The sequence below is a fragment of the Alligator mississippiensis genome, chromosome 1 (genome assembly GCF_030867095.1).
Source record: "Alligator mississippiensis isolate rAllMis1 chromosome 1, rAllMis1, whole genome shotgun sequence".
Lineage (NCBI taxonomy): Eukaryota > Metazoa > Chordata > Crocodylia > Alligatoridae > Alligator > Alligator mississippiensis.
Window position 1 is genome coordinate 261,850,362 of NC_081824.1, and position 12,504 is coordinate 261,862,865.

Genomic DNA, 12,504 nt, shown 5'->3' on the forward strand with positions numbered 1-12,504 from the left:
AGACGGGGCTCTGAGCAGGGGGCTCGTGCCACAACCCCGCAGTCAACCCGCCATGCCCAGTACCTCTGAACTAGACTTTCTTTCAATAGGGTTCAGCTGTACCTGTGTCAGATTTGGCCTACCTCCTCCAGGGGAGACAATAAGTGAAAGGCAACCAAAAAAAAAATCAGGAAATGAGACGTGTGGACATGTGAAATGCTTAGATTGATTTAAATGCAGTTTAAACCTGAAACAGACAGTCATACAAACCTATTAAACCACTCTAAAGCTGCCTGAAACTGTTCAAAAACGTACCTGGAAAATACAGTACTCTTCTAAACTGGTTCACAGTGCACCAGTTTAGTGTTACCTGTGGACACAAACCATTGCATGACATGGGTCTGGTCAGTCCTCCAGGCATCCCTAACTTTATTGCTTCATACCACATTTCTCCCTGCCGCAACTGGCCACTTTGGTACTTGGCCAAAACTTTACTGCTCCCTTTTTTTTTTTTTTTTAAACCTTTGTTGGCACTTTTTAAAAAATCAACAAGCTTTCTTGAACTGTTTGTTTAATAAAAGCTATCTTTCTACCAGCCAGCAATGTCCTTACTTCCTTCTTGACTGAAACCCCTCATCATGCCCCCAACCCTCAGGACCCAAAAGCATGGGTCTAAGCACTCCTGCCTACCCTGGACACCCCCGAGTCAGGTAAGCACACTGCAAACAAACTTTGGTCAACTGCAGGCTAGTGCAGGTTACTGAATTCATGTTTAGGAGAGAGGGGAAAGCAGAAAAATGAAATGCTCCAGCCATAGGCCGTCCACCCTCTGGGACCTGTAAAACATGGGTACAAGAACTCTCCACAACTCACGCACTGTATAGCACGCTGGGCTGGGCATTTCCTCACACATCCTGGTGTCAGAGCCACAGCACCTTAATGCCTAAAAGGCGACTGTTTTGCCTGGAACACTAAAACAGTGTGTGTCTGTACACCTCTAACCCACAACAACTCTGAACCAATTCCCAATCGGTGACATTTGGAATTGTTTAAATTGTTATATGTAACCACACCCTAGGAATCAGGCCTGGTGAGGATAAAAGATAAAGATAACATATGAGTATGTGCCTTGATGCTGAAAGGAGGGCTACAAAAGGGATGCTGTCTTCTGTAGAAGCATTTGAAAAGTATATGAGAACTGAAGAAGTCCACTAAAAGGGGTTGACTTTGGGCAAAGGGCAACATGACTATGCAAAGGAGTTTGGACAGCTGTCTGTTATACTCTTCAGCCTTGCAAAAGCCCAGGAACTCACATGGGGTAAGGCAATGAAAACATAAAAAGGAACTGTATTTCATCTTCAATTTAAAATCCATATCTTGAAATTAAGTTCTTTACCATTTTAAGTAGGAAACAGCCTCTAATTACCAAGTTTGATTCAACACTGAATTTCCCTAAAGTTCATGTGATCTTGTTTTCCAATTTGGCCTATATCTAACTCTGAAATGCATGTATAGGCATGCACGTTTCTTTGAAGAAGTACTTTTAGAAAAAACACAGCTTAAAAATTTAGGTTTTCTTGTCTTCAAACTTCTCAAATGCTACAAATGCCCACCAAAACCAGGTTACCCTTAGTGACACAAAACTTTGTAATTACAGCGCATCAGAACAGACTCAATTAATCCAGTCTGCTGGAGCGTGCTAAGTAGCGTGCTTCAGCCAGGCTCTGTGTCTTGCGCATCAGTATCCCCACATTTCAAAATGGTGGTGGGAGTGTTTTAACTTAAGCTTGTTCGATGAGCTTTAGATAAAGCACCCCTGCCACCATTTTAAAGTGTAGGGATGCTGATACATGAGATGTTGCAGGCACTTTAAAATGGAGCACATGTAAAATGCCCAGAATATCTCCATGCTGGTTCCATTTAATTCAAATTTACCAAGCAATTTTGGGTCCCAAAGAAGATAATTGTCAGGTAAGGTGATAAATGCATATAGGCACCTCCAACTGAATGTAGCAGCTCAGCCAACCGTCATTCATAAGATGCCCTTTTTTCCATCTTCATATCCATTTCTACACCTCCACAGTTTTCACTTGTGTACACTTGTGTGACATTTATGTTCACAAATGCTAGATAAGCGGCTAACAAGGTATTTGTGAGACTGACCTTTAGCACTCTCTTAAGACTGCTCCTGTCTGTCAAGCAGTCAAGTCAAACAGTATTAGAGATATTTATAACAGCGGTCATAAACAGAGGTCACACAAAAAGGCGGGTTCGCAAAGTACCTACCTAAAGAAAAGATCATAACGAAGAAAGTCATTAGGATTACCAGATGGAGTGGTATAACAATAGTCCATCAAAACATTCCATCTGCATGGGGAGGAATTTAATCAATTATCAGAAAAAAGATTAAAAACAGGAACATGATACATGCAGGTGTACAGACTGATAACACTGGCTTGGGAATTGAACCTATGTTGTTACACACAATTATGGGTTGCACACAGAATTCTTGCACTCTCATTGAGACCATTTTATCTCAGTATAATTGCTTTTTATTTTTCTCCATCACTTAAACTGCTCAGAAGTGTATATCATGGTATATAAATGGTATAATACAGATGACATGGTTTTACAACCCCTGTCTGTGCCATAATGAAGGAGCTACAATAAATCAAAGACCACATCACAATTCACGGCTATCATTTTGTTGCACATGATTTCCTCTCAGAATTTCATGGCAGCATTGGGAGAGAACTCAGACTCTCCAGCAGAGGTTAATGAATCTCACACACTAGCTACTTCATTATTTTACATAAAAGACTGGGAAAAGCCACCCTTTATTCAGATTATATTTATGCTGCTAAAGAGGTGAGAAATTGGAAAGACAAGAAACAACACCCTTTTACAGTACCTGCCATCAAGGTTGGTTGCTCTCACAGCTGCATATATTTTTGTTTTCAAAGGTAAACCTGTACTAGGAATAATCAGCTGTTGGCTGTAGGTTGAGTCCTGGAAAAACAAACATTTGCTGTCACATACAAGAAATTTCAATCTACAACTTAAAAGCTCCTGCTTAGTTTTCTGAATGATCTGTATCCTTGTGCTTCTGGCTGTTTACTGCATTCATACCTCTTACTTCTTGTGAAAAGACCTGGAAGGATGGCATCTGCTGATGAATAGAGTGGAGTGTTGCTGTTGCCATGATGGTCCAGAAAATATGTAAGAAACAAGGTTTTTGGGTGATATCCCAACTGTATAATTGGAAGAGATGCTAGGCAAATTTCTGAGCATCAAGTGTGCTTCTTTACATGAAGAAGGTGAGTTGAAGAATGGCTGAATGGCATATGATGCCCAAAAGCTTGTTTATATCCTTCTCAGCTATACAATTGGTTCAATAAAAAAAATCATCAAAAAATCTTGCTTCTATGAACAGGCTGGCTCTTGGTACCTGAATAGATTGGATCGGGTGAAATTAGGGAATCTGTCTTTGTGTAGATGTGATTTTTGTTTAAATATTATGAAATTGTTCTATCAGCTTCTGCTCAATGTGTAACAAGTCTGTCACTGACCGGGCATGTCCCTACTAGGGACCTCACCCACCCTGTCTCATAGAAGTTACAGCACAAACAAGAAGGAATTAACCTCCCTTGACTGCTCAGATGGGACAATGAAGAGCCTCTGAGCTGAATGAAAATCAGGTCAAGCAAGCTTACATGCAGGAAGAAAGGAGTAAAATGTGGAACAACAACAATTTGGAGAATAAAGGGATAGGTGTGTCAGGACTGGAGTTCAAAGAAGACAAATGCTTTTAGAGGAAGAGAGTTGTTTTTATGTTAAAGCTGAGGGACCAGCTAAGGTCAAAGGGACATAAACAATGGGTGGACTCCATGTTGAAAGGGAAAGGACTGGTGGGTGTCCAGAAGGAGGAGCTTGACCAAGAATGGAACAATGAGCCCCTTGCTACCCACGGTTTTACTGTCAGCTGAGTTAATGCAGGTGGCAGAACATCAAGGTTTACATACCACAAGATACATGAGGATCTGAACAGATATTTTGAACCTTGCTACAGACTGTCATATCATAATATAATAATAAAGCTGTATGGGGCCACATAGGGTTATGTAGTCCAACCCCCTGCTCAAGGCATACAAAGGGTATGTGAAGTGGGCCATATTCAATTCGGATTCAGCCTGGTTTGGGGGACAGTGGCTCAATTCGTTGATTCAGATCACTGCCCTGATTCAATTCAGTCAAATCCGAATCTGAAGCTTCGATGCTGATTCAGAGAATCAGTGATTCAGCCAGACACAGCTCTAAATGTTTTTTTCTACATACGTCGAGGTACTAGACGCAGCTTGTGAACACCGAGATGATGGGGCAGATGAAGCGTCCCCACAGGAGCACAGGGGGGGCCCCTTGCTTGCTCAGTGGCACAACCCCCCTGCACTCACCCAGCTCAGTGACTGGCCATGGGGGGACCCCGGGTGCCCCCCCAGGCCCAGGAGGCACCAGTTGCCAAGCTGAGGAGCAGAGGGAAGGTCCACTGTGTGGTCTGTGGCGGACCCAGAAGTGGACCAGAAGTGCTTCTGGTCCACTCCCAGGTCCACTGCCGAGAGCACTGGAGACCCCCCCCGTGCTCCCGTGGGACACTCCATGCACCCCACCATCTCAGCATTCACGAGCCGCCTGGTACCTTGAGGTATGTAGAAAAAACATTTAAAGCTGTGTCCATGTCCAAATCATCAAATCTCTCTGAATTGATTCGGAGGGTTCTTATTTGATTCAGAGAGATTAAAGGATTTCCTGATTTGATTTGGAGTCAGAGATTCACCTGCCAAATAAGGCCAAATCTCTGCCGAATTGAATCACCTACCAAAGCTTTGCACAGCCCTAATAATCACCCGTCTAAACCATTTCATCCAAGTGTTTGTCTAACCTGCCCTTAACAACTTTCAATAAAGAAGATTTTGCAACTTTAGATCATCTGTTTCAGTGCTTAACCATTCTTATAGTTAGAAAGTTCTTCCTGATATCCAACTTACATTTCCCGTATGACTTAAGATTATTACTTCTTGTCCTTTCCCTTGGGACCACAGGGAAGAATCCATCACCATCCTCTTTATAACCACCCTTTTTCTATTTGAGGATTGTTATTAAATCCCTTCTCAATCTTGTCTTCTCAAGTTGTTTCAACCTTTCCTTCCCTGTCATGTACATCCTTGTTGAAATGTGGTGCCCAAAGCTGGACACAGTATTCAAAATGAGACCTCACCAGTGCTGAGCAGAGTGAAAGAATCACTTCCCTTGACTTGCAGATGACATTTCTGTTAATAGCTTTAATGGAAGCTAGTTTGCTGAAAGTTTTAGATAAATATTTAATTATATATATATCTAAAAATACCAGCTTTCAAAGGCTCCTTTTCAATCATAGTGTAAGATATTTTAAATGTGCTATATTACATCACTGAATTGTAGATTTTGGTTCAGAGGCTGAATCATTCATGTCACTTTAGCACTGATGTGTACACAGTACCAGAAAATAAATATGGAGTGACAGATATAATTTATCGTGTCAAAATACACTTATGGGTAACATCATTTAATAATGCTGCCACTGAGCATCAGGAGGGGAGCTCAAGATATCAGAAAAAAGGCCTCTAGAGGAGATTATAAACACCCAAGACATAGAAGAAACTGCAAGACAGGATTTTGAAAATGGAGACTGTCCCAATAAACCAACCTAGTATGGCAGGCAACACCAAAAATATGATAAAGATTAAATTAAATATATAGGCCATGTGGCTTTCTAATGGAACATAAACAAAAAAAAAAATCAAGTATCTCAACCTATGCTGTCAAATTCTGTAGAATGGAAGAGGGAATGAGATAAATTTGCTTTGGAATTTTAAACTGAGCTGCAAAATTTCATAGCAAGAATAAATATACTTTTCAATATTTTTTTAAATTGGTTAAAAATTCAATAGAAAGAATGTAGTGCATTCAAAAGACTCATAAAGTAATTTCTATAGGACTCTTTTGGCTTAGGCTGAAATTTGCAACAAGAATCTAAGAGCTATAGATGGGCAGTGAAATCCCATAAATCCTTTTAAAAATCACAGCCTTCATCCCTCTTAAGCTGTTTAGGACCTTTTCATCAAAGTTAGTTTTGTGTTTGCTTCCAGAATTCATGCAGATGAGTTCAGGTAAGGAAATTCTACTTGGGAAAAGGCATAAGGTAGCACAACAAACTGAATAAAGTTAGCTTCCAGGAGGGGTAAAAGCTTTGAATAAGGAGTGTAAATATTAGGGAAATAAGTGACAAATAAATAATATATTGTAAATTTTTAAACATAATTGCATAAAGCATTTTGAAACTCAGAAGGAGCTACGTACATGAAACACCTTTGGAAAATGGTACATATATGGCCTTCATGCTGGAGAATATTTGCAAATGGCTATTACACAGAGCCCAATATAGGCTATGTAAAATTCTGTGTACAATAGCATACCTTACTTCTTTTCATTTAAAAAGGTGATTTTTCTCTTCAGTACCACAACGCTTGATCATGTACAGCACTGTGATTCTCCTAAGATCATTTCACAAGATCAAAACCAGGCTTACAGTACCAGTGAGTTTATTCTTATTACTTGAATACCTGAGGTCTGACTCTGCTCCCATTGACTTTAATTGGGCAGAAGCAGGCTCTTTAAGCACTTAATAAATGGGCACATCCAGGGAAGGGATTAATTAATTTTACTATTGTCTTACTGAGTTTTTTTTGTATATGGTCCTTTTGAACATACTTGTACTAGTGCATGAAAACATTAAAATATTAATTAAAATGTAACCAGTAACAATGAAACATCAATGTAGGACTTAATGTTTGCCAAAGTTGAGATAATGAAATGAGCAAAACATAAGTTTAGCATTTTTTCAAGATTGCATACATTTCTGTATCTAAAGTAATTCAGAATAAAGATTCTGTCACCCACCCAAAACTCTAGCCCCAAATGCAATGCAGTTTGAACAGAGCATGTTACATTTCAAACTTACAGCTATGAATGTAGCTGACATACATATTACATTACATGCTCTTGTTAGGCTATAATTCAGGAAGGCATCACTGTCCAGAATTGCACTTATATCCCACTGACTTCTGCACATCCTGAAGCATGTGCTTAAAATTATGCATGTGATTAAGTACTATCCTAAATCTAAAACTAAAGGCTGCCTCTTTACTTAGGAGTGTCCTTTGTCAGTAAGCAGTCCCCTGGAAATCAAAGAAAAAATTTTATTCATCAGTATAAAGTCACTGGGAGACCTGTATGGATAAAGGGGTGCTGGTCTATCCAGAATCAAAGTGTACCAGTCTTAGGCTCCTACATGTTAACCACAGCATAAAATGGCAAGGGTGCCATATGCACACCCAATTCAAAGCACCATAAAATGGCAAGCAAACCATAAAAATGTTCCACACACAATGCAGAATATTTAGGGATGACTTATATAGCACCTTAAAATTGAACAGGAAGCAGTTCTGATTGCTGGGACTGGGGCTGATTGTTGACTTTGGCCTTAGGACCATAAACAGGCTGGTATGAGACCTTGATATGGTTCTGGGCCTGACAATCAGCTAGAGCCACCTGGTATCATCCCAAGCTCTTCCAGCACTGGCAAGTAGAAAGGATGTAATTGGGATCTGATCCCCAAGTCCAACAACTGTACCTTTAAATGAACATGTGTCAAGGGCCTTAGTAACAACAACCATGTTAAAAAGTGACTTAGATATGCAAGTAATTTCACTGGAATCAGAGGGAATAATATTCATTCTAATTCTATACTTTTTGAGGCAAGGATTGTCATTTTATTCTATGTCTGGAGACGCATGGTTGGGGCTCCTAGACACTTTCACAAAAAAGTCTTAGTATTGCAGGGTGGGCCACTGGCCATCAGTGCATCACCAATATTCCCAACATTCACTTCCTGTGCTTCTGAGAAACTTATCTCCCTCCTTTTGATTGCAAGCTTATTTAAAAATGCAAGAAATATTATCTTCCTTCTAACATATTTTAATTTGTTTTTCAGGACTCTGACCTGTCAAACAAACTTACAAACAATTAAAAAAAAAATAAAATGCCTTTGGAAAATGTCCTGTTACAATATTTATGGCTCATTATATTCAAAGTATAAAGCATTGACTTTTAAATTAGTCGCATGAATTATAACTCATCGTCATCATGACATGAATAATAATGCAAAAATCGGATTCATAATTTATAAAAATGTTGCTTGATAGATTGAAAAATTGATATTTAAATCAGGTATTTAAAATGTATGAATAAAAATTTTAATCAACACAAAAATATCATTTCAGGGATTAATGTTGCTATTAAGTAGAAGTCTGTACATTTTTCACGTGTTACTGTCACTGTCCATATTTACATAATAAAAGTTTATACAATAATATGTATTCAAGCCATATTATCTCAAAGGTATGAAAGAGGCATCTGCAATCAAAAGCTGCTATTAAAAATTTTAACCCTTGCAATATTCAAAGTGCACACAAATGAAGCAGTATTTATAAAAACTTGTTTGAAGGGCAGGGGGCAGATGGAAACTCCATAACCTTCACTCCTATTTTATATGGTCAGTTTGACAAGGGCTGACCACATTCATGCTTGCAAGACATTTGGGGCGTTACAGACTTAACACATTTATTGGTGAAAGTGCTTGGAAACCAGTCAAAACTCGTAATAGTGCAGAAGTTTGGTGCACAGACTAGTTTAAAAATGCTAGAACCCAGTCTAAGATAGGCCTGGATCAATGTGCATTCAAACTTAAACAGTTTAGGTTAGACCAGGGGGCTGAACTTAATAGATTTAGGTTAGACCCAGGAATTGGGGCCAGTGGTAGTGTATCTCCCTGTGATGGTGGCTGGTGGGGGGCCATAAAGGAACCTGGGATGCCAGCTGACAGTGACCTAACAGATACCAGATCAATTCATATTAGATCACTGCCTGCCGGCATCCCAGGTGCCTTTGTGGTCCCTCTCAGGGAGGTGCACTACCACTCGCTCTGCACTTCACTGTTCCAGTCAAGTGCCTAGCTAGTTCCACCCCAGGGCACTCACAGAGCCAAGCCAACACAGCAGCTGATGGTGATGAGGGAAGACAGGGAAGGGGTTCTCAGCCATGTCCTGCAGCCCAGTAGGGCTCCCTGGGGCTGTGCCCACCCAAGCACCACCATGCTTCCTGTGAATGGGTGCAGCCCCAGGGAGCATGAAGCGCAAATATGGGTGCCTCCACTGCCTGACTGCAGCTGACATGCCTGCGGCTGATGATGATGATGGGAGGGAGGCGAGTGTAAAATATGCTTCCCTGTGCTCAGCAGCCAATCAGGTGTGGCTCAACTGCTTGGCTGAACTCGGCAGCCTCCAACAGCCCGGGGAGCCCAATGGGAGATGTACAGGAGCACCTCCAACCTGCTGGTCTCAACCAGTGCGGGTAGCCTGCACACCCCTCCTCCCCCCAACCACCAAGGGGTGAATGTGTGTTCTGTTCATTCCTGGACTAACCTACTCAGCTTACAGAAATCTGCATAAGTTTGATCAATTCTGCCTCAGGCTTTTTGAATGTCTGTATTTAGCCTTAATATATCATCATCATTAATAGTAATACCATTTGAGCAAATTTAGAATACATTTTCCAAATGCAATAGATAGAAATATTGTATAGGAACCAAGGATACCTCATAGATAAAAGTTCTAGGACATCACTGCTATTATTAGTTGTATTGCAATGGAACAGAGCAATCTCAAACATAACTCAAGACCCCGTTGTGTTAGGAGATGTACAAATGCAGATCAAAAAGACAATCTCTTCCCTGAAGGACAAGAGACAATGGTTACGAGCACAAAGGGGGGAAAAAAGGCCAGGTAAAAAGGAAATAAATGACACCTGTATGTAAGGCTTGTTTCCCTCATAAGGGAGAACAGGACATGATGAAGACATAAAGATCTTACTTGTGGTCTTGTTAATGGGAGTTATACCCATGAAATTCAAAGAAAGATTTACTCCAGATAGCCTTACTGGTTTTTATACTTACATTGTAAAGCAGCAAATTCAAAGTGCTGATAAATGTACCATTGTTCTCTCTTACAGAAATAGCAGCTGATGACCTGAAACAGATTTAGAAACCAGAAACTACTGAAGAAGATGAAGCAATTCTTTTCTACTCTTGTGTTTTTACATTTCAGGGTTTCTTAACTGCTAAATCAGACCTTGCAACACATCACAAGGAGTAAGTGTTTAGGATTGGGTTGTAAACCTCAGAAAATAAGGATTTATAGTGAAGACAACAGCAGAACCTTAGCTACACTGGAAGTAATAGATGCTATTAAGAACATGAATCAGGAAAATAATTAACAGAGAGGCAAAATGACCAAAAGAAGACTTTTTTCCATGATGTACAATGTCTACTCAGGAAAAGTATTCTGTTGCAATACCCATTCATATAGTAGCCTTCCTAAAAAAAATGTATTTCATAGGAATTAAAATTTGTATGCAGACACTTTTCTGTCATAGAAAAGAAGTATTTTGGAAGAAAATGTTTCATTAAATTAGGCAACAAAATATAGTAGCTTCAGTAAATTATTTTTTAATAACAATTCTACAAAGTGTTCCTTTCACCTTTCTCCCTGTCACTGTCACATCTTTTACAATCTTGAGTGTTACTTATTTCACCAGGAATAGACATCCCTCATTTTATATAGACAAATCTCAATATTATATTCATGCTGATATGCGTGCATATTGTGTTTATGTACATGGCTGGGTGGTACGGCAAACTAACGCATACTTACGAAGCAAGCTGGGTATTGTTGACCAAGTACTCCAATGGATAGCTACAACTAAATTTGTACAGAAGCCCAGGTAAATAGCTGATGATTGTTGGTGGATCTGGTGTATCTATATATCCTGAAACATTACCTATCTGTACCATTGATGCATTCCCATATGCATTAACTCCTGGAACTGTGGATACCTGTTGAGAGAGATATAAATCTGAGTGTTTTTTGTTGGGGGGGGGGGGGTGGAGAACAACAAAAGTTAAATTTTATGAACCTGTCAAGCCTCAAGTCATTGTTCTAAACTACAGAGGATTTGGACCTCTCTAGAGAGGCAATTAGAGATTTTTTTAATTTCATTTCAAGGGCCAAATCAGTTTCAAATTCTATTGGGTAAATCCCTATAGTCAGGTTCCAAATTTCGACTGAGCAGAGCACAGTCATTCAAATCTCAAGTCTGTGTGGCTCTGCCAGTGGGCAAGTATCCTCCCTCCCAGACTCATCAGTCTGGGGCTTCATATACTCCCCAAATCCATGGCATGCATCCTACATGTAAGCCCTAAGCCCAGAGGCCCTGGGGTTTGGATGCCCCCTACTCTTGCTTGCTCCTAGCCAAAATCCCAAGGAGCAAGCCAGAGGGGAAGTGAGAATGCAGTCCCTCATTCAGTACCATACCTAGAATCCTGGCAGCTCCTGGCTAACTTTTAGTATCAGGCTCCCCTTCACCACGGGTAATGATAATAATAATAAAAAAAACCAAAAAAATTTTCAGGCCCCCTTTCTGTCCAGGCCCCAGGCAGCCACCTGGTTCACCCAGGCCTGTGTCCGGCCCTGACCCCATTACCACAAAATTGTGCAGTCAAGTCTCCTGCATTTGGAAAAGCTTGCAGGGGTCAGCTTGCCCTGAGTGCAAGGAACAGGCCTTGCCTTATAAACACTTGACCAGCTGATCGTGGTATGTCCCTCCCTAGGTAGGTAATTAGGGGAAATTATTGACATTATCAAAACTATTTATATTTTCATAAGGTCATTCTTAGAAACAGTTGAACAGCTTTGGCTGAAACTTTAAAAATAAAATGCATGCTGATACATATAATACTCATAGGGCTCATCTACATGAGATGTTTACCGTGGACCTGCCTAATTAGCTCCACAGTAAATGTCTCAGCATCTATACATGAGGCTTTATTAGGGTCTGACTCAGCTATCATTTACACTGAGTTACACAGGTATGAAACAAAACATCAAATTCAGGCCCTGACTGAGATATTGAGTATAATAAATGTGTGGTTCTCTACTAAAGACCAGATATCAGAGTAATTTATTCACCACAGATGAGAAACCAAACTCTTTGGCTCCAGAAATACTTCCCATTTCACAGCTTAATCAATTGTTCACACTATTTAGACATCCCTTCTGCACATTAAATATATGATGCATTTAACTGGTGAATTGTGTAATAAGTTTAGCCCAGCCACATGGGCGAAGTTATTATCACATGATAAAAGTGACCATCTATAAAAGAGCCATCCAGCTACAAAGTTAGTGTTTGAAAATGTGTAACAATTCTGTAGCTGATTTCTATCCAGCTTTAATTTGAACATGAAGGAGGGCCTAGACTTCCTTACTTCTGCTCGCCAACCTCTAGAGAACAACATAAACACAGATATTTGAACCA

At 40.1% G+C, this 12,504-nt stretch overlaps 1 protein-coding gene across 4 annotated transcripts in view; it reads right to left on the reverse strand.

Moving 5' to 3' along the window:
- Positions 1-12,504, reverse strand: part of ZPLD1 (zona pellucida like domain containing 1) — a 47,095-nt gene that overhangs the window by 11,193 nt on the left and 23,398 nt on the right. For all 4 annotated transcript variants that reach the window (XM_019476579.2, XM_019476578.2, XM_019476575.2 and 1 more), the window contains 4 exons: positions 10,842-11,023; positions 10,085-10,157; positions 2,891-2,988; positions 2,266-2,346 (listed from right to left, as the gene is read on the reverse strand). In XM_019476579.2, coding sequence (XP_019332124.1) covers positions 2,266-2,346; positions 2,891-2,988; positions 10,085-10,157; positions 10,842-11,023 — 434 coding nt within the window. The remainder of the gene's footprint in view (positions 1-2,265; positions 2,347-2,890; positions 2,989-10,084; positions 10,158-10,841; positions 11,024-12,504) is intronic.